The sequence below is a fragment of the Microcaecilia unicolor genome, chromosome 6, assembly GCF_901765095.1.
Source record: "Microcaecilia unicolor chromosome 6, aMicUni1.1, whole genome shotgun sequence".
In the NCBI taxonomy this organism is placed as follows: domain Eukaryota; kingdom Metazoa; phylum Chordata; class Amphibia; order Gymnophiona; family Siphonopidae; genus Microcaecilia; species Microcaecilia unicolor.
The window spans coordinates 185,613,729-185,637,090 of NC_044036.1; the positions used below are offsets into that span (position 1 = coordinate 185,613,729).

At 43.3% G+C, this 23,362-nt stretch overlaps 1 protein-coding gene across 4 annotated transcripts in view; it reads left to right on the forward strand.

Moving 5' to 3' along the window:
- Nucleotides 1-23,362, forward strand: part of MST1 (macrophage stimulating 1) — a 149,230-nt gene that overhangs the window by 109,221 nt on the left and 16,647 nt on the right. For 3 of the 4 annotated variants that reach the window (XM_030207139.1, XM_030207140.1, XM_030207141.1), the window contains exons 14-16: nucleotides 1,843-1,920; nucleotides 11,798-11,944; nucleotides 12,768-12,874. In XM_030207139.1, coding sequence (XP_030062999.1) covers nucleotides 1,843-1,920; nucleotides 11,798-11,944; nucleotides 12,768-12,874 — 332 coding nt within the window. Of the gene's footprint in view, nucleotides 1-1,842; nucleotides 1,921-11,797; nucleotides 11,945-12,767; nucleotides 12,875-13,015; nucleotides 13,038-23,362 lie in introns of those variants that run through there. The other variant, XM_030207142.1, reaches the window with a different exon arrangement.

A 23,362-nucleotide genomic window follows, 5' to 3' on the forward strand; every position in this document is an offset into this window, starting at 1 on the left:
TCATCTTGCATCTTTCTCTATCTAGCCTATCCAGCATCTCCCGTCTAAATGCCCTATCATCCTGCTATCTCCCTTATTCTTGCCTGATCAGCATTGCCCCTCTGGGTCCCTAACCGTCCCCATATCCAGTTTGTTCCCTCACTCCTCCTTTCTTCCTGGGCCAGCATCTCTTCATCTCCCTTCCCTCCAGTCTACTTTCACCCCATGGGGTCAGCATCTCTCTTCCTTCCCTGCTGTACTCCCCCACCCATGGGGGCTGGCATTTCTCTTTCTTCCATCCTGCTCTGACCACCCATAAGGGTCAACATCTCTCTTCTTTCCATCTCTTCTGTCCACCCAACTCCCAGGGGCCAGCATCTCTCTTCTTCCCCCCCAACCCCCCAAGGGCCAGCATTTCTACTTCTGTCTTCCATGCCTCCTGCACCTCTCCTTGGAGGTCAAACATGTGTCCCTTTCTCTTCTCTCCCTCCGTTCCCCTTCTACAGTCCAGCATCTCTCCCTCTTCCTACTTCCCCTGTAGGTTCAGACATCTCTTCCTTTGTCTCCCTCACCTGGTCCTGGCAGATCTGAACCTAGTGGCCATTTGATAATCTAGCAAAAAACTGATCTGGTCAACAAAGGAGGCTAGGCAGGCTGGAAGCTATGTATATACTGCAAATATTGTTCTGTTTAATATTTATATTATTTGGTGCATTGTTGTGATTTTTTAGCACACAATATACACTCCATAATTACTCTCCAGGTAATTATCTTCTGTAACTGAGGAACTGGGGTAAGGCAGCTAGTGCAGCTGCATCAGAATCAAACACTGAAGGGGTCCTTCCTTGCAATATTCAAAAGTGCCTCCACTTTTCCTTACTACTGACATAGGTGTTTCTCATCACCCCAAGGATTTTCATTTTATTTATTTATTTGCATTTGTATGCCACATTTTCCCACCTATTTGCAGGCTCAATGTGGCTTACATAGTTTTGTTATGACATTGTTATTCCAGGGTGTCAGATACAATTAATAATGTGCAAAGAATAAGTAAGGGAAGAAAGAGGAAAATATTAAGCGGGTAAGTGTAGAGGTGGACTTTCATAGTTGGATGGGTTAGTGAAGTGGATTAGTAGGACTGTAGGTTCTCTTTGTAAGCTTTGTTGAAGAAATATGTCTTCAGAGATTTGTGAAAGTTGGTTATTTTGTTGATTGTTTTCAAGTCTGTTGGTAGTGCATTCCATAACTGAGTGCTCATGTAAGAGAAGGTGGTGGCGTGCATCAGCTTGTATTTTAGTCCTTTACAGCTGGGAAGTGCAGATTGAGAAATTTGCGGGATGACTTTGTGGCATTTCTGAGAGGTAGGTCCACGAGGTTTAGCATGCTCCGCCATGCCTAATCCCACGCCTTCCTAGCAGTGCCTCAGCCCTACCCTGCCAGTTTCTCTTAGGCATTCAGGTCTCAAAACCTCTGCATCCAATTGATTGCACTTACACACACGTTTCACTTAGTTAGTTGCAGAGAAGTTGAGACATGGAATCTAAGTAGAAGACCAAATGTTCAGAAACTGAAGAAGACCTAAAAATATATAAAACCTACCTTGATTCCTGTACCTTATGTAATGGGTTGAGGGTTCTGAAGTAATCCCTGGTCAAGCTGGATTCACAGGCTGCCCAGTGAGTATGGAACTGTATAGATGATAGAAAGTACACCTGGGAATATATTTCAGTGAAATCCTGAAGGCTTGGTAATGTTCTTCATGGGGAAGGTAGAGATGGCATTGGATGACTCTGGTTATAAGGAATTAGAAGACAAGAGTAGTGAGAATTTAATTGCCTCATGCTGTCATTTCTTCTTGTGCAGGGAAGGGGTTCATTTTTGTGGCGGATCCCTAGTGAAGGAGCAGTGGGTCATCAGCACACGACAGTGTTTCACCTCCTGGTAAAAATCAATTCATCTTTAACACTAATTGTGTGGTAGTAAAATCAGGTAAGTATGCTTATTCAGTGCTGTGCATCTCAGTGACTGAGAATGTGTACCTTCCAATATCTACTCGGTCCTGGGCCCATCTGCTCTGTCACAGCTGATCACTTCTTACCAGTTTAGTTAAAATGGAAATAAAGTCTAAGTCATGAGCTGAAAATGGTCATTTCTTGTCTGCTTAACAAAGACTGAGAACCTCCACAATATTGGGGGGGGGGGGGGGGGGGGAGAGGGAGGAATACCACCCCTAGCCAAGGCAAACCAAACGGACTACATCGCATTTCTAGTGTTGTAACATGGAGTTGTACCAAGACAGCATTCTGCCATAGTCAGTGGGGCTGAAACCAGGACTGCATCAGACTGATATGGCTGACCTGGGTGAAGTGTCAGTCCTGAGGTTAACACCCTGCTACCCGACCCCTTAGGGACAAAGGGACACATTTTCAAACGACAATCAGTAATTTGTTTAGGTTTCTAAATGTAGGTAGATTTTCAGCCAAATAAGTTTTCAACTGAAAAATTACCTCAGTTGAGGAATTAAGTTTGAAACAGCTTGTCCCAAACTCTGGGAGTTAGATTCTAAATTGGCCATTTGAAAATTAATTTGGATTGAAACCCTAAACTTATAAACCTAAATCTAGGTACCTAAAAGTGGATGGCTTTTGGGTGGGGGGAAGCGGGAAACAGCAGTGTTAAAGTGGGGGAAAAATGTTAGGAATGTAGCACTGACTTTTAGCACTATCCCCTGGATTCTATATAGTGCGACTTAGTTGTGCGCGCAAATCCGGATGTATTCTGGATTTGCGCATGCAACTTAATTATCTTAACAAGCCAAACAACACTGATAATTGCCAATTAAGCAATTATTGACACTAAGCATTAATTATAAGTTACATGCACAACTGTCTAAGCATATTCTGTTAAGTAATGTGCGTAAATTCTAAGATGACCCATTGAAAAGGGGTGTGGCCATGGGTGTGGAATGGGCGGTTCGTGGGCATTTCTAAAAACTATGCATGCTGTTATAGAATATACCTGGTCGGTGCCTAATTTTGGCATAGGCAGTAACTGCCCATGACTAAATTTAGTTGCGTGGATGGGCGCTAGGCATATTCTATAAACTGCACCTAAAATTTAGGCACGGTTCATAGAATGTGTCTAGGTGTATTTTTTTTCAGCGCTAATTTTTTTTATGTGTGATGTATTTTTAGCTGACTACATAGGTCCCTTGATTAAAAATCCCCACCAAATTTAGGTTCCTAAAATCTAAGGGGCCCTTTTACAAAGGCGCGTCAAAAACTGGCCTGCGGTAGTGTGGGAGTGTGTATTGGATGCACACTGGACCATTTCGCCAGCGCGTCTGGAAAAAGGGTTTTTTTGGGGGAGGGGCAGGAAATGGATGCGCAGCAAAATGAAAACCAGTGCGCGTCTTTTTATAGCCTGAGCCTTTAACGCCACCCATTGACTTAGCGGTAAGGGCTCATGCATTACCCGCGTGAAAACCGTTCAGTGCGCACCAACTGCTAATTATTGCTGGGAACGCCCCCATGGTAGAAAATAGAAAATTATTTTCTACCTCATGTTTTCAGCGCGCACCAAACCGATTTGACATAAAAGGGCCCCTCAGATTCTAATGTAAGAAATAGCATTTTTAACAATTGACTCTCTTAGGCACCTAAAGCTTAGGATTGCAATTTATTTGCCTAGATTTAGGAGCCTAAGAGGCCAGTTTATTAATCCACGGTAAATACAATTTGTTAGTAGCCCTTTTAAGCACAATGCTAGGCAGCTGTTGTACTTCATTGAGCTCCCGCTTACCTTGTGTTCTCAATGGTAAAAAGGAAAGGCAAGTCAAGGATTTACCCCTCTGAACCTCAACAGCCTCTTGTTATCGGTCCTGTGGCTTGAGAGCATGGGTTTAGCTGCTTTTGGGAAGCCACCAGCTGCTTCAATGCTGCCCTCATGAGAAGCAACATTAGACCTTGGCTATAATTTGTCTTTGACCCTCGAACTGCTGAGCCCTCCCCCACAGCCATCTGTGATGGGTACTCCGGATACCAGATACGGCTGGACCGACTCAATGCTTGACATGGGAGATTGGAGAAGAGAAAGGGGCAGATCATGGAGTAAAAGAGGAATCGATATCCTCCTCTCCGGGTTAGTTGTGCTTGGTGGCTTGTAAGTGCGCAAATGCAGTGCTACTGCCTCCTACTGGAGAACAGTGCAATGAGGAATGTGAAAGTGTGTAATGGAATATTTTTTCAGCGCTCTGAATCTACTGTTTTACATTCCCCTATAAGAAGATCTAAGTTCTAGCTCCTGAACAATACTGACAAAGCAATGAAACAGGACAATAATTATAAAAATAAAAGTTAATTTATTTAAAAGCAAGTAGCAGCCAATGATGAAAACAATGGAGTTAGAATTTGAGACTTATGCACTGGCCAAACTAGGATGCACAGTGAAATACAATAAACCTCTTTGCACCATGAACACTTATCTTCAGAGTAAACACATGACCTTCCCAACAGGCCTTAAATTGTGCCTCCTAAATTACCCACTAGCAATAGCAGAGCTGCAAACAGCCTGCCAGTGAAGAGAAGGCTTTCCCTCCTTCCCCTTGGAGAAGCTGCAGGTCCAGAGGAGTCAGGCTAGCAGAGGAACTCTGAAGTGGTGCCGCAGTGCAGCGTCAGGTCAGAGGTCCAATCAGTGGATATGAGCTGCAGCAGCGCTGGAACTAGTCTCAGCTTGGATCTGTCCAGCGGATCAGATAGCCTGGTGATTCCCAGAGATATTTCCTTTATACCCCTCGGACAGGAGTCTTCTCGGGAGTCGAGGTAAACATTTCACTCTGTTCTGAACGTGCTGACTTGGGTTGCTCCAAGAACATCTATTTTACATCACCCATGTTGCAGTTCTGGGAACTCTGGCTTCCAGTCTTATTACCTCACTTACTCGAGAAACTCGGAGGGCTCTGGCTGCACAGTGACTGAGAGGTATCTTGCCCTCAGTACATGTTCTGGGCTAGAAGTTTCTAACTCAGTACTAGTCTGGAGGCTGAGTGGGACACAAGCAGGTCTTGCTAAGGAGCAAATTCAATCTAAAACTCACTGTTCTTTAAGACAGTCTGTAGAACAATGGCAGGAGGTTCTTAAGTTCTAAATTACATCTATATAGGCAATGGTCTAACCCTTACAAGCTAATGGTTGCGGGAGTGCAGCAGGCCAGGTTTTGCAAGAGGAACCTGCTATTCCTGGAGATGTGACTCCTAGGTTGAGCTCTGGAATGAAGTTGCCTTCAAGTTTAATTTGGAGTCGATATGGACTGCTGTATCAGAGTTGGGTGAGGCCCTCTTGCTTCAGTTTTCTACTATGAATACAGTGATTCAAACAAATGTAGCCACTTTTAAGACCTTTGAGCAAAAACTTGTAAAGATTATTCAGGTAATAGATGAGCATACACAGCAGTTAAAACAAAATTTCCAGGAGCTTAATTCAAATTTAATGAAGATAATATCTTGTTGAGGAGGAAGATTAAAAGTTTGGAAAATTAATTAATGAATTAGATTTATTATTTCATTGTATTGTTCATTTTGAATGTCAATTATTTTTGCCAAGATGAGGGTATATAAAGTTTTATAATGAAATAAATAAAGTCAACATTGTTTAATATCTTTCTCTCCTCTATTAACTTTAACACAGTCCCTTGGCCTATCCACATATGTTTACGTGGATGATATTACTCGTCCCTTCAGGTATACCTGATCTCTTGCAGAAATTAACACAGTTATATAAGAGTAGCCATATTGGGTCAGACCAATGGTCCATCTAGACCAGTATCCTGTTTTCCAAACAATGGCCAAGCCAGGTCACAAGTACTTGGCAAAAACCCAAATTGTGGCAATACTCCATACTACAAATCCCAGGACAAGCAGGACTTTTCCTCCAAGAATTTGTCCAAACCTTTTTTAAACCCAGATACACTAACTGCTGATACCACATCCTCTTGCAAACAGTTCCAGAGCTTAACTATTCATTGAGTGAAAAATATTTCCTCCTGTTTGTTTTAAAATTATTTCCATGTAACTTCCTTGAATGCCCCCTAGTCTTTGTACTTTTGGAATAAGTAAAAAAAATCGATTCACTTCTACTCATTCTACACCACTCAGGAGTTTGTAGATCTCAATCATATCTTCCCTCATCCGTCTCTTTTCCAAGCTGAACAGCCCTAACCTCTTTAGCTTTTCCTCATACGAGAGGAGTTCCGTTCCCTTTATCATTTTGGTCACTCTTCTTTGAACCTTTTCTAATTCCACTATATCTTTTTTGAGATATGGTGACCAGAACTGAACTGAATACTCAAGGTGCGGACACACCATGGAGCGATACAAAGGCCTTGTGGAGGACCATAATTGAACGGGGCCGGCCATCTCTAACGCCGGCCATCTCTAACTCCGGCCCCGTCAAGTGGCGTACCCATCTGTATTATCGAAACAAGATGGCCAGCCATCTTTCGTTATGATAATACGGTCGGGGCCGGCCAAATCTCAACATTTGGCTTGCCCTTAGAGATTGCCGGCGTTAGAGATGGCCGTCATTGGTTTTTGCTGATAATGGAAACTAATGGCAGCCATCTCAAACCCGGCCAAATCCAAGGCATTTGGCTGTGGGAGGAGCCAGAATTTGTAGTGCACTGGTCCCCCTGACATGCCAAGACACCAACCCTAGGGGGCACTGCAGTGGACTTCACAAATTGATCCCAGGTACATAGCTCCCTTACCTTGTGTGCTGAGCCCCCCAAATCCCTCCCAAAACCCACTACCCACAACTGTACACCACTACCATAGCCCTTAGGGATAAAGGGGGGCACCTACATGTGGGTACAGTGGGTTTTGGAGGGGGGGTTGGAGGGCTCACATTTACCACCACAAGTGTAACAGGTAGGGGGGGTGGGCCTGGGTTCGCCTGCCTGAAGTGCACTGCACCCACTAAATCTGCTCCAGGGACCTGCATACTGCTGTCATGGAGCTGGGTATGACATTTCAGGTTGGCATAGAGGCTGGCAAAAAATGTTTTTTATATTTTTTTTTGGGTGGGAGGAGGTTGGTGACCACTGGGGGAGTAAGGGGATATCATCCCCCATGCCCTCCGGTGGTCATCTGGTCAGTTGGGGCACCTTTTTGAGGCTTGGTCGTGAACAAAAAGGGACCAAGTAAAGTCAGCCAAATGCTCATCAGGGCCGGCTTTCTTTTTTCCATTATTGGCCGAAGCTGGCCATCTCTTAACCATGCCCCCGTCCCACCTTCGGTACATTGCCGACATGCCCCCTTGAACTTTCGCCAGCTCTGCGACGGAAAGCAGTTGAAGCTGGCCAAAATCGGCTTTTGATTATACCGATTTGGCTGGCTTTAGGAGAAGGCCGGCCATCTCCCGATTTGTGTCGGAAGATGGCCAGCCTTCTCGTTCGAAAATAAGCAGGATAGTATTTTCGGTCTTACTCACCATCCCTTCCCTACTAATTCCTAGCATCCTGTTTGCTTTTTTGACTGCTGCCGCACACTAAGCAGAAGATTTCAGCGTATTATTTACAACAATACCCAGATCTTTTTCTTGAGTGCTGACCTTGCATTTGTCTACATTAAATTTCATCTGCCATTTGGATGCCCATTCTTCCAATTTCCTATGTCTTCTTGCAATATTTTACAGTCCGCACGTGTTTTAACAACCTTGAAAAGTTTTGTATCATCTGCAAATTTAATCACTTCGCTCATTGTTCCGATTTCCATATCATTTAAAGTTATCTTTATTGGAGATCTAAACAACACAATGAAACTGTAGAAGCAATGTGCCTCAACCATCTTCCATGAGAAGAACAAGCAAAAAGCAGAAATTGTATCAACAATCATATCAACACATATAACATAGAATATCATTTATAAATATGTTAAATAGCATCTGAGGCGCTCCAATGTTCACCCTCCTCCATTGAGAGAAGTGACCATTTAACCCTATCCTCTGTTTTCTTTCCAGTAACCAATTTCTAATCCACACCAGAACCTTGCCTCCTATCCCATGACTCTTTTAATTTTCATGAGGAACTTTATCAAAAGCTTTCTGAAAATCTTGATACACTACATCAACCGGCTCACCTTTATCCACGTGTTTATCCACACCTTCAAAGAAATGAAGCTATTGGTGAGGCAAGACTTCCTTCAGCTGAACCCATGATGACTCTTGTTCCATTAAACCATGTTTGTCTATGTGTTCTGTAATTTTATTCTTTATACTAGTTTCCACTATTTTGCCAGGCACTGATGTTAGACTTACCGGTCTATAATTTCCCGGATCACCCTTAGAACCTTTTTTAAAAATCGGCATCACATTGGCCACCCTTCAATCTTCAAGTACTTCAGATGATTTTAACGACAGGTTACATATTACTAACAGCAGATCAGCAAACTTGTTCAGATTTCTGACTGGTTTAAGGATCACAAATTAGTACTCAACCCAAACAATTCTAAAACCGTAGTCTTCCAAAACAAGCTAGGCCTTGCTTTTATACCAATATTCATTGCCAATATTCCTGTGCCCCAGGCTGACACTGTCCGTTTCCTTGGGATACGTATAGATTAAAATCTTTAATTTCTTCACAAATCTCTCAGGTTGTTAAATGATCTTTTCACAAACTTGGGCTTATTCACTCTATTTGTTCTTTGATTTTTCCTGCAGCGTTAAATATACTGATTCACTCACTAATTAACTCACAATTAGGTTATTGTAACTCCCTTTACTGTGGCTTTAGGATTAGACATTCAACGCTTAGAAAATATCCAAAAACACTGCTATTCACTTAATTTCCAATGCATATAAATATGATCATATCATACCTTATCTTAAGGAAGCCCACTGGCTACTTGTCACTTATCGTGTTACTTATAAAATACTGCTTCTGTTTTTAAAACTTTACAATCTGAGCAATCCCTCTATCTTTTCTGTCACCTCATTCCTTATTTCCTGATGAGAACACTTAGATCTGCACAACTCAGCCAACTAGTAATTCCCAGTTACCATGATGTAATTCGTAAGCATTTTAGACATGCTATTTTTGATGCACTGGGGCCCCAACTCTGGAATAGCCTTCCTACTTCTCTTCATTTGCAGACATCCTTGGAAAAATGTAAAAATTTAAAACCTCTTCTGTCATCATACTCTGATCTGGAGATACAAGATTTTTGGTTGGCCGTGTGGCAGGGAGCACTTACTGCCACCCATTGAGGTGGCGGTAAGGGCTCCGTGGTAACCAATTACTGCCGGGTTAGCGCTGCACTACAGAAAAAGAATTCTGGAGCGCTGGAAATGGCACACTCTCCAGCCAGAACTACCACCGGTGGCCGTGTTGGTCTTGCGGTAGTTCCGGATTAACAAGTGGTAAGCTCAGGTTGAGCTTACCACCGCTTTGTAAAAGACTCCTTCAATGCTGGAGCCATGTCCAGGCACTGGCATTGAATATGCAGGTCAGCTGCGGATCCAGAAGTTAATATGCATTTAATGTTGAGTGCCAGCACCCACATAAGCGGGCAAAGATAGGATTGCCTTTTATGCAGTCTTATCTGCCTGATTGGTTATATGGGCACCAACTCTTGAATATGGTAGCACTGGCATAACTGGCAGCTGCTTCCCGACTTATATACCACATGATTCCTAGCAAGAGGTTCTAGGTGGTTTACATAGTAAGGATAACACAAAGCCAACAGGGGAGAGAGAAGAGAGGTGAAAGGGAGAAGGAGCGAGGGAAGTTCAACATAACATCATGTGGTGCGTGAGTAAAATGAGTTTATCTTGTTGGGCAGACTGGATGGACCGAACAGGTCTTTATCTGCCGTCATTTACTATGTTACTATATACTATGAGTAGCTAGAATTTGTCGAACAGTAGGGTTTTCAGTTTCTTGTGGAGTCGTATATAGTTAGCTTCCCAACAGATCGTGGCTGATCATTCCATTCTGCAGTGGCATGAAAAGAAAGTATGGAGTTAACCTGACATTTGCATTTTATGTTATTGGCTGCAGGATATTTCAGTAGAATGCTTTCCTGGAGTCTGTCAAAGTTGAAGAAGCAGCCGGAGAAGAGCTGGATCAGTAGTTTCGATGTATTTCCATAGAGTATTTGGAAGATGAGGCAGATTGACTTGAAGGTGATTCGAGCTCTGACAGTTAGCCAGTGTAGTTTTCTTAGATGTCCAGACACACTTTCAAATTTTCTTAATCAGAAGATCAACTGTTCCGCCGTGTTCTGGATGAGTTGGAGTTTCGATAATAGTTTGTTATTCAGTCCAGAATATAAGGAGTTACAATAGTCTAGATTGGACCAGAACTGTAAAATGTGAGCTTTGAAAGTAGGATCTTGGCAGTCTTAGTTTATGCATGCAGAAGAAGGATTTCTTCCATACTTGGTTGATATGTGCTTCAAGGATTAGTGCAGAGTATAGGGTTATACCCAGGACCCTTGATTCTTTAGATACTTTGAGGGTTATTCCATTGGACAATGTCAGGTTAGGAGGGATATCAACTGTAGAGTTGGAAATCCATACAGTGCCACTGAATATCTGTGGACAGAGTTTCTGCTGCTTGCTTAGCCCCTTTTAGTCCTAGCATATTAGGCATAAGTTTGGAGCCTAGTACTAAAAAGCAGTGCTAAGTACCTAACCTTTTTCTCCTACCTTAACCGTGTGTTTCTAGCTATCCACGTTTAGGCTTCTAAATCTTGGTCCTTAGCCCTAGTCAGTTTTCAAAGGAGCTAATTTAGATGCCTAAATCCTACCAAAAGAATTTAGGGACTACTCAATCTGTGTAAAAAAATACACAGAACTTAAGCTGCCTTTCTGAAAGGAATGAAGACTCAGTTTCAGGACAGCAAGTGTTTCCTCTGTTTATTGCTTCAGCTATTTCCTCTCCCTTACCATTCTGGGGAGTGATGAGAGAGCAGAAGGTGAAATGAGTTCTCATCTCGCACACCAAGCTTGAATTTAGGAGAAAATTTCTTTTTTATTTATTTATTCAATTATTTATTTATTCATTCTATTATTTAGTCCGTCCTCCCAACAGCGCCCAGAACGGGATACAGAATTACATTAATCCAATATAATAATTCTCACCTCCAACGTTCTGACTTGCCTGGGACCATGGCTCATTCCAAGTTGGTCTGCTAGGCTCCGTAGATCAGGCTGACATCACCGTAGCCATTATGATGTCAACTTCAGAACCCGGGGGGGGGGGGACACATGCCTCACAGCTGATCCATGTCCAGAGGAGGGTCGCTGGACATGGGTGGCTGCAGGGGGGGCAGGGGAGAGAGGAGGGTCGCTGGACATGGGTGGCAGGAGGGGGGCAGGGGAGAGAGGAGGTTCGCTGGGCATGGGTGGCTGTAGTGGGCGCAGGGGGAGAGGACGGTCGCTGGACATGGGTGGCTGCAGGGGAAGAGGAGGGTCGCTGGACATGGGTGGCTGCAGGGGAAGAGGAGGGTCGCTGGACATGGGTGGCTGCAGGGGAGCCAAGGAAAACCTTGCTAGCGCCCGTTTCATTTGTGTCAGAAACGGGCCTTTTTTACTAGTAACATAATAAAACAGTACAACATATAACAAAATATGAAATAAAACAATGGTTCTGGCCTGACAAGTTCCATTTCAAGTCATCAAGTTGCTAGATTTAATTCTCCTGAGTGTACACTGTGAGCTTTCAGTGCAGTAAAGACTCAGAGCATGTAAGCTCATCTGGCATTTAGAGTGAGGAAAGTACTTCTACTTTGTTATTGTAACATCTCTCCTTTTAACTGTGACAGTGATGCTGACTTATCAGGGTATGAAGTTTGGTTGGGGACTCTCTTTAAGAAGCCAACATCCAGTGATCCACAGAAGCAAGTCATTTCAATCTCCAAGATTGTTTGTGGGCCCTCTGAGTCGCACCTGGTCATGTTGAAGCTGGAAAGGTGGGTGAGTTGTGCTCATGAGTCAAGATCAAGAGGAACACAATGAGGAAATAGATGCATTAATGGAGGGGTACAGACTCGGATCAGCATTACTTTATCCTCTTAATCTAGGACTGAAATTGCTGCTGAAAATACAGCATGAGGTGGGAACCTGGGGAGAGGGTAGTCAGCAGTCTAAAGGCAGTAACTTCAACAAGGGATAGGGTGTCACTTTTCAACTTCAGTTATTATGGGATTGTGTGAGAGTTTGAAAGCACTATGACATACGTTGCTAACCGTGATTCAAGATCAAAGAAGGATGTTTGTCATGAATGGAATAAGGACATTTCTGAGCATATAGTCCCATGTCTAGAATAGATGATAGATGGTACCATTAATAAACTTACGTCAAAGAAACGCTAAATATGAGGCAAGAAACTATCTCAGACTACACCTACCAAATTGCAAAAAGAGTGGTCTACAAAACTGTCCACTCTGCAGACTTCACTCACTTAGGAACCAAATGGTGGCACTCCTTACCACCCAAAATAAGAAATATACAGGAATATACTAGATTCCGCAAAATCCTCAAATCGTTCCTATTCAAACAAACCCTCACAAAGAACGACCATATCTCAAACAATTAATTATTGCCTGAATTGGTCATTACTCTATTTACCATTAACTTTCTGGAGAGTAAGCAGATCCAGGACTGTTCTCTGTCCAACAGAATGCTCAGGGATGGGATTTATGAAAGCTAGACTGGAGGAAAATCTCCCAATTCAGTGAAGCATTTGTGGCAACACCACTCTCTCTCACATCCCAGTGTGCTGTCTCTTCACAGACCTGCTCTTCTGAACAGCCGAGTTGCTGTCATCTGCCTTCCTCCAGAGAGGTACATTGTGCCTGAAGACACAAACTGTGAGATTGCAGGATGGGGAGAGACTAGAGGTAGGATACAAGTGCCGGAAATATGTGACACATTCTGGATGACTGAATTTATAATTTTCGGGCTGAAACTAGGTTGCTTTTAGCTTGATTAATAGTAGTTATGATATATCTTTACCAATCCCTTTCCACCTTTATTTCCAGCTTAGCACTGTAGTGACAATCTTTTGGAAGACAAACCAGAAGCAAAAATCCACATCAAATAAACAACAAAGCAGTTGATTCATTGCATGAAGTAGTGAATATATTTTATCCTAAAGTCTATATTGTGTTATTTAGTTTAGTTTATTATTCATAATCTACCTATATCTAGGTGAGTATAGGCAACATTCAAAATCAGAGTAAAACAGTTAAAAACACACAATCCAACCATCCATCATTACAGATTAATTCTAAACAACTTTCATAAACCCCAATACCATATAAACATGTCATATCACAAACTGTTAAAATGGTGAAGTCATTAACTTCATGCTGCTGTAACTCCAGTCCCCTAGTACAACAAATATTAAATAACAATAAAACAATAAACAACTGCAATTTTCTGCCATTGTTTCAAAGTATTCAACAAATAAACAATACATACCTAGATAGACAGCATTCAAAACTATGAAAAACATTCACTGTTGGTGAATATTGATAGTCCTGTGGTTTAGCTCATTGTAATATGATTTTGGCAAGGATGTATTTATTTGGCTGGTTTTATTATTTTCATTTCTGTTGTTATGATGTTATAAGATTGTAATTTATCTTATGCAGTTATACACCCCCGATGCAGCTCTTTCAAAACATTGTCATGTTGGGTGTTTGTTTTACATAACACAATAAAGATTTTAAGTTAAAATACATTCACCATGAGAATCTTTTGGCCAAGAGGCAATGATCATAGATCTTTTCTGAGCTTGGTACAAGCCAGGACAACACTGAAAACATTGGCAGTTGTTCTGCTGAATGACAAAACTGAATAACCAAACCAAAACTTAGCACAGTTTGTGGAGAATGGATATAAAGTAGGTCAAAAGATACCCATATCAGAATCATTGGCCCAAGGCATAAAAGAAAAATAGAGAAAAAGATGAAAATGTACCGGTATGTCTTATATATAATTGATGTCAATAACTTCAATAAAACAAATTTCAAGTAAAAAGACGCCAGCCAATATTCAGCTAGTGATGGTCACTGCAGGTTGAATTAGTCACAGACATTCAGTGCTGGCCACTATCTGGTAGCACCCATAAGGCCGTTATATCCAGATACCTAAGGGGGCATAGGTGGGACTACATTATAAACGGTGCTCAGAAAACGTCTTGGTCCATCCCGACTCTACCCTGGATCACCCTAGCACTAATCAGAGTGCCATGGCAGTCGGCCTGGGTATTCAGCAGCGAAAGCTAGGCAAGTGGCACTGGAAATCTGGGTATGACTGGGTCAGCGGGACTTATCCGGGTAGGAGCCAATATAGGGCCAGTCTGTAAGTGCAAGTGGCAAGCACTAAGGTCTGCTATGTAGAAGGGCAAAAGAAGGCCTCCTGAAGCTCATCTCAGCTAGTGTGCTTAAACTACAGTACACAATAAGCCCCATTTTGCATAGTACATTGAGGTAGAAATTGGGATATCCAGGTTGGGATATTCACAAATCCCCTAGTATTTTACAAACAGCTTTGTGGAACATTCCACTTTTTGTAACATATTTTATCTATTTATTTAAAACATTTGTACCTGCATTAGCTATGAATCTAAGCTTTTTACATTAAAAATATACATAAAAGTATGAGAACAAATATAACATAAACGCATATAATAAAATGACATATCCTACTGCACATGAATTTGCTGGTACATAAAGCCTAAGCCTGTATTTCAAAAATGGTATCAGGTGAGTTCCCACCCGGACAGTTCCCACCCACCATTTCCCCCTGAGACAATTCCCACCTAGGACAATTACCCTCGGGACAATTTCCACCAAGGACTTTTCCCCCCCCGGATCATTTCCCACCCTCCCTAGCCTTTTTGTTTTAACCAACCGTAGCTTCTTTCTTGTATCGGGTCTCATAAGTCCTGGTGGTGGTTTTTTTTTTAACAGCATCTGGAACAAGGAGGTTAGAGCAGGATACGGATGTACACAGAGGACGTATAGTAACAAAATAACTTTTCATAGGTAGAGTACTAATTTGTTATAAATCATAATCAGTGTGTCATTTTGAGGGACTGAATTAGATTCAAACCTAGTTTGGGGGGCTGTGGGGGCATTGCCCTCCTCTCTGAACTGCAGTTTATATTTATTTATTTACTTATTTATGACATTTAGATCTCAGATTAAACATGAATTAGGTTGAAATCTAATTTGGGGAGTGTGGAGTGAACTGCATGTCTGGAAGGAGAAAAGGATGTGTAAAAGATAATGTTCTAGGGGGGTGAGGGGGTACTGGCCCTCCCCCCCCCCCCCCCCCCCCCCCCACCCTCCGAACAATCTGGAAGAGAAAAGGGGGGGAGATTACTTGCTTTGTGTGTTTTGTATTTTTTGGGTTATGGGTAGGAATTGTCCTCTCTGGTATGGTGGGAATTGTCCAGATGGGAATTGGTGGGTGGGAACTGTCCAGTTGGGAACTGACCATAGGCGGTCGGTGGCCCAACCTTTTGGGGAGGCTAAAGGGGGAGGGGTTAGGGGTGGGGCCAGGGGCAGGGCTTACATCCATTATTGTCTGACAACACAGAAAAAAAATAAGTAAAAATAAGTCACAATTAATACATTTTATTACATTTAGATATTAAATATGTCAAAGAATAAAGTGGTTGCTCAAAGCATGTACTAACCACAATTGCTCAACTGCAAAACACTATGCACAAATTTGTGCAAAAACACACTCATAAATCTTACTGTACCATAACACTGGGCAGACCCTAATAAAACCAATATACCACCCATACGGAAAATGCAGACTGTCAACAATATGAAACAAGGGATCATAATATCGCAATTGTCATGTAGAGCCACAAAACACCCTTTTAGGGTGGAAAGTGTTCACAATGAGCTCCTTTTATGAACGACTATATGTAGATCCTTCAAGAGGTAGTGTATCATGATTTAGGCTCTAAAACCCTTTCTGATGATTTGGTGCCACCTCAGTAAGGCCAATACACAATCTCTCCACTGCAAAACACTATACACAAACTTGTGCAAAAACATACTCAATCTTACCAAACCATAACAGTACTAATTCCAAGGACAGGACGAGCTACAACCTTATGCGTGGAAAGGCAGCACTGTAATTACACCGGGCTCTAAAACACCAGTGCACAACCTAGTGAAACAAAAAAAAACCCAAAAAGGGCTGAAAATACTACACGCTAGCAGAATACTGCAACTTGATCACACATGAAAAACACATGACACAACAGATATGAAGGCAAAATACTGAACTGGAAAGTTACCTCAAGAAGTCAGACTCAGCATGCAGCAATACTAGAAAAATTGAAACTTACATGCAAAACATCAGAGATGCACATTTCCAAAAGCTGACATATTCCAGTTAATAAATTCTGAATAAAATACTTTTTTCTACCTTTGTTGTCTGATCATTTAGTTTTTCTATTCACTTTGGCCCCAGTGTCTTCTGTTTTATGCAGTGTCTTCTTTCCATTTGATATTTTTTCTCTCACCATGTCCACCATCCTCCTGTGTCCTTATGCGTCTTGTCTACCATCTGTAGCCCTGTCCCTATCCTTCAGTATCCCGATCCAGCTCTTAAATTCAACAGTTTCCCCTCCATCCATATCCAGCATTTCTCCTCACTCCCCTCCATCCATGTGCATATAATTCCCTCCCCTCCCCTCCATCCATGTCCAGCTCCTTCCCTCTTTCTCTCCTACCCTTCCATCCAGTGTCATCCCTCTTTCTTTCTCCATCCTTCCACCCATTACCCTCTCCCAATCCTTCTGTCCATTGTCTCCCTCTATCGCCCCTTCCTTCTAGACAGTTCTCTCTCTTGACCCTTTTCCATTCAGCATGTCCTCTCTCACCCCATCCTTCCAGTGTCTTTCCTCTTTCCCTCCCTACCAGTGTCTTCCCTCATTCTGCCCCCTCCTTCCAGCATTTTTCCTCTTTCTCCCTCCTTTCATCCAGCCAGCATTTCTCAGTCTGACAGCTAGGGTCTCCCCCAGTTTCTCCCCAGCAGCTTCTCTCTCTCTCCTGCCCATGTCCCCTCTTTCTCTCCCCATCTCTCTCTGACTCTCCCCTGCTCTTTTCCATGTCCCTGGCTCTCCCCTGTTCTTTTCCATGGCCCCTCTTTCTCTCCCCATCTCTTTCTGGCTCTCCCCTGCTTTTTTCCATGTCCCTGGCTCTCCCCTGCCCTTTTCTATGGCCCCTCTTTCTCTCCCCATCTCTTTCTGGCTCTCCCCTGCTTTTTTCCATGTCCCTGGCTCTCCCCTGCTCTTTTCCATGGCCCCTCTTTCTCTCCCCATCTCTCTTTGACTCTCCCCTGCTCTTTTCCATGTCCCTGGCTCTCCCCTGCTCTTTTCCATGTCCCCTATTTCTCTCCCTATCACTCTCTAGCTCTCCACTGCTCTTGTCCATGTCCCCTGGCTCTCCCCTGCTCTCCCTCTCTCTCCTCCTACCGTTTCCAGCCAGTGGCCACGTTCTCTTCTCTCCCTCCAGCTCGGGCCTCTTTACAGCAGCGCTAACAGAAGAAGAAAAAGAAGCACAGGGCCACAGCAGCCTTCAGACATGCGCCGTCGGCTCTGCCGGTCCTCTGCCCCCGGAACGGGAAATTGACGTCACGGGGCAGAGACCGGCAGAGCCGACAGCGCATATCTGAAGGCTGATGCGGCCCCGCGCTTCTTTTTGTTCTTATGTTATGCTGGCTGTGGAGAGAAGTGGCGGCAGCAGATCAGCGTAGGTCTCGTTCCTGGCTGCCGCTGCGCTGCTCAACAGAAGCAGCGGCAGCAGATTTCATCGGAAGTCTCGTCTCAGGCTACATTTGGAGAAGGAGGCAGGCAGGGCCGCGGGGAAGGTCTCAGCTGGGCTGGGGAGGCTTAGCCTCCTCAAGCCTTTTATACGGGGCACCTATGGAACTGACCTAGAACCTTCAAAAATGTACACAAGCATCACTAGGGTCTCTATCCCCCAAATTCTATATAGTACGACTAGAGTTGAGCTTTCAAATCTGTTCATATTCTGATTTGCGCGCGCAACTCAGTTGGTTAACAAGCCAATCAGTGCTGATAATTTATTTTTATTTATTGCATTTGTATCCCACATTATCCCACCTATTTGCAGGCTCAATGTGGCTTACATAGTTTTGTTATGTCATTGTCATTACAGAATATCAGAAACAGTTAGCAGTGTGCAGAGATTAAGTAGGGAAGAAAGACCGTCAACAATATGAAACAAGGGTGATTAGGAGGGTGATTGTAGAAGTGGGTTTTCATAACTGGTTGGGTTGGGAAAGTGGATCAGTGAAGCTGTTGGTTCTCGTTGTAGGCCTTGTTGAAGAGGTATGTCTTCAGAGATTTGCGAAAGTTATTTGTTTCGACAATTGATTTCAGGTCTGTGGGTAGAGCATTCCATATCTGCGTGCTCGTGTAAGAGAAGGTAGTGGCATGCATCAGCTTGTATTTTAGTCCTTTACAGCTGGGGAAGTGCAAATTGAGAAATCTGCGGGATGTTCTTGTGGCGTTTCTGGGAGGTAGGTCCACTAGGTTCAGCATGTAGATCAGGGCGTCTGCGTGAATGATTTTGTGTACAATCGTACATATCTTGAACGCAATGCGTTCCTTAAGTGGGAGCCAGTGCAGTTTCTCTCTTAGGGGTTTTGCACTTTCATATTTCGTTTTTCCAAATATGAGTCTGGCGGCAATATTCTGGGCTGTTTGGAGTTTTTTGATAGTCTGTTCTTTGCAGCCCGCATATAGTGCGTTGCAGTAATCCAGAAGGCTTATTACCAATGACTGTACCAGGGTGCAGAAGATGTATCTCAGGAAGAATGGTTTTATTCTTTTGAGTTTCCACATGGTGTGGAACATCTTTTTTGTTGTGTTCTTCACGTGGGTATCGAGAGTGAGGTTTCGATCAATAGTAACTCCGAGAATTTTCAAGTTTTGTGAGACTGGAAGAGAACAATATGGTGTGATTATGGTAGAGAAGTTTTTTGTGTTATGTTGGGAGGTGAGTACAAGACATTGTGTTTTTTCTGCGTTAAGTTTTAGTTGGAATGCATCCGCCCAGGTGTGCATGATTGGATGTTAACAAGCAATTAACGTCTTTAATTGGCACTAATTAGAATTTACACGCACTACTCACTAAGAGCTTCCTACAAAGTAGTCTGCATAAACTTTACTGTGTGGAACTCAAAAGGGGGCATGGCCATAAGATGAGCATGGGCAGGGCATGGGAGTTCCTAAAATTTATGTGCAGTGTTATAGAATAACCTGTTCTATGCCTGAAGTTAGGCGTGAGCATTTACTCCAGTTTTTCATTGGCATAAATAGCTGCGTCTAAATTTTAGTCGCATGTATGGCACTATGTATATAAACTCTGGCCCTGTATGTTTAAGTGCCAGCATCTACACATGCAGGTGATGATCTCGCAACATATATGTGTAAATACTCGGACATGTGCCACATTTTACAAACCTACATGTATATGAGGTTCCAGTAGAGGAACCAAATGAAATAACCCCTTTTAAATGAATTTTTGAGATGGTGTTACTACTACTACTAATCATTTCTATAGCTCTACTAGATGTACGTAGTGCTGTACACATTATGCACTGTATACATTATATGCAGGTACTTTCTCTGGCCCTAGAGGGCTCACAATCTAAGGGCTCTGTTTACTAAGCCGTGTTGTAGCTGCGCTAGCATTTTTAGCGTGCGCCAATACTAGAGACACTCATATATTCCATGGGTGTCTCTAGCGTTAATACGTGCTAAAAATGCTAGTGCACCTTAGTAAACAGGGATCTAAGTTTTTTGTACCTGGGGCACCACAGAGACAATTAATCTCTGAATCTCTGGTGGAGATCTCAGGTTCAAACAAGCGGGTAGCTGGCACTTGAACTTGCAAATTTTGTAAAATATGCATGTTTCAATTGTGAAATGGGAACACTCGTATAATTTTTATGCCTGTCCAAACCACGCATCCTGGAAATTTCTGTATCCTGGCATATGGAATAGTGGCTTTCATACCTCGCCACTTACACATGTATGAAATCTTCATTTGTAAATGGCATTATTTCCACATGTAGATGTTTCTAAAATGACCTCTTAGAACACATACAATAAAAATGCTAGTTTCATTTCCAGGCTAACAACTGATCTGTATTATTTTCTATTTCTATCTATTTGCCTGGGCATACAACTGATGGACTGGCTATTTGATTATAAATAGATAGCAAAGTTTGCTGCTTGATGTTTGGTTTTATATTTCCTGTACTATTTTATGTTGATTTTTTAAATGTATGTTTTCTCTTACCCGCTTAGTTGTAAGTTGGATATAAATACAATAAATAAATAAATTTTACCACCTTTCAAACACTAGCAGGCTCATTTTCGAGAGAGAAGGACTTCCATCTTTCGACACAAATCGGAAGATGGGCGTCCTTCTCCCAGGGTTGTCCAAATTGGTATAATTGAAAGCCGATTTTGGACGTCCCCAACTGCTTTCCGTCGCAGTGACAGCCAAAGTTCAAGGGGGCGTATTGGAGGCGTAGCAAAGGCGGGATTTGGGTGTGCCTAACACATGGACGTCCTCGACCCACAATGGAAAAAAAAGGGCGTCCCTGACGAGCACTTGGACGGCATTACCTGGTCCTGTTTTTCTTACGATCAAGGCACAAAAAGGTGGCTGAAATAACCAGATGACCTCTCCTTACTCCCCCAGTGGTCACTAACCCCCTCTCACCCTCAAAAAACATCTTTCAAAATATATTGTGCCAGCCTCTATTCCAGCCTCAGATGTCATACTCAGGTCCATCACAGCAGTATGCAGGTACCTGGAGTAGTTTTAGTGGGTGCAGTGCACTTCAGGCAGGCGGACCCAGGCCCATCCCCTTCCCTACCTGTTACGTTTGTGGAGGAAACAGCTAGCCCTCCAAAACCCACCACAAACTCACTGTACCCACATCTAGGTGCCCCCCTTCACCTGTAAGGGCTATGGTAGTGGTGTACAGTTGTGAGTAGTGGGTTTTAGGGGGGGTTTGGGGGGCTCAGCACACAAGGTAAGGGAGCTGTGTTCCTGGGAGCAATTTCTGAAGTCCACTGCAGTGCCCCCTAGGGTGCCCGGTTGGTGTCCTGGCATGTCAGGGGGACCAGTGCACTACAAATGCTGGCTCCTCACAATCAAAGGGCTTGCATTTGGTCGTTTCTGAGATGGGCATCCTTGGTTTCCATTATCGCCAAAAATCAGAAACGACCAAGTCTAGGGATGACCATCTCTAAGGATGACCTAAATTTCAAGATTTGGGCATCCCCGACCGTATTATCGAAATGAAAGATGGACGTCCATCTTGTTTCGATAATATGGGTTTCCCCGCCCCTCCATCGGGATGTTTTGTGAGGATGTCCTGAACAAAACTTGGATGTCCCTTTCGATTATGCCCCTCCATGTCAGCAAGGCAGTTTATAGTAGTGTGATATTTCCATGGGAAATCATCAATTCAAATAATACAAATATATAAGTTCTCAAAATCAAAGTAATCAGAAGCACTCATGGAAAAAAATAGGAAGGAAAAAGCCTAGTAAATTTTTTTTAGGTATATTAAAAGCAGGAAGCCGGCAAAAGAATCGGTTGAACCGCTTGATGACTGAGGAGTAAAATGGGCGATCAGGGAAGACAAAGCCATAGCGGAGAGATTAAATGAATTCTTTGCTTCCGTCTTCACCAAGGAAGATTTGGGTGGGATACCGGTGCCAGAAATGGTATTTGAAGCTGATGAGTCGGAGAAACCTACTGAATTCTCTGTAAACCTGGAGGATGTAATGGAGCAGTTCTACAAACTGAAGAGTAGCAAATCTCCTGGACCGGATGGTATTCATCCCAGAGTACTGATAGAACTGAAAAATGAACTTACGGAGCTATTGTTAGTAATATGTAATTTATCCTTAAAATCAAGCATGGTACCGGGAGATTGGAGGGTGGCCAATGTAACGCCGATTTTTTTAAAAGGTTCCAGAGGAGATCTGGGAAATTACAGACTGGTGAGTCTGATGTCGGTGCCGGGCAAAATGGTAGAGACTCTTATAAATAACAAAATTACAGAACATATTCAAAAGCATGGATTAATGAGACAAAGTCAACATGGATTTAGTGAAGGGAAATCTTGCCTCACCAATCTACTACCAATTTATCTAGGAATCTCCAGGCCATTGACCCTACTACCCTATCCTCCAATGTCTCGAACCTCTTCTCTACCACTGCACCTTCCAAATCTATCAATGATTCCGTCTCTTCCTACAATACTATTCTATCCTCTGCCTTAGACACTCTTGCACCTCTCATGCCCCATCCTATAAGACGTACCAAACCCCAGCCCTGGCTAACCCCTAGAATCCGCTACCTATGTTCCTGTACCTGTTCTGCCGAACGCCTCTGGCTGAAATCTCGTGCCCTTGCTAACTTCACACACTTCAAGTTCATGTTGACCTCCTTCCAATCTGCTCTCTTGCTTGCCAAACAGGACTACTACATCCAGCAGACTAATTCTGTCGGCTCAAACCCTCGACTTCTCTTCGCCACACTAAACTCTCTCCACAAGGTGCCTCCTCCCCCAACTCCCCCCTCACTATCTCCCCAGACCCTAGCTGAGTTCTTCCACGACAAGGTTCAGAAGATAAACCTCAAATTCTCTACCAAACCACCCCCACCTGTCCCTCCCCTTGTCCGTTCCTCTATTTCCTTACCCCTCCGTCCTTTTCCTTCTTTCCCGAAATCACTGATGAAGAAACTTCACATCTTTTCTCCTCCTCAAAACGAACTACCTGTTCCTCTGATCCCATTCCTACCCACCTTCTTAACACCATCTCTCCTACTCTCACCCCTTTTACCTGTCATATCCTCAACCTCTCTCTTTCCACTGCGACCGTTCCTGATGCTTTCAAACATGCTGTGGTCACACCGCTCCTGAAGAAGCCTTCACTTGACTCTACCTGTCCTTCCAACTATCGACCCATCTCCCTGCTCCCCTTCCTTTCCAAGCTACTTGAATGCATCATTCACCGCCGCTGTCTTGACTTTCTCTCATCTCAAGCTGCTCTTGACCCAGTCCAATCTGGCTTTCGCCCTCTTCATTCAACTGAAACTGCTCTTACAAAAGTTTCCAACGACCTGTTCCTGGCCAAATCCAAAGGTCTCTATTCTATCCTCATCCTTCTCGATCTATCCGCTGCTTTTGACACTGTTGATCACAGCTTACTCCTTGATACGCTGTCTTCATTTGGATTCCAGGGCTCTGTTCTTTCCTGGTTCTCCTTCTACCTCTCGCTTTGCACCTTTAGT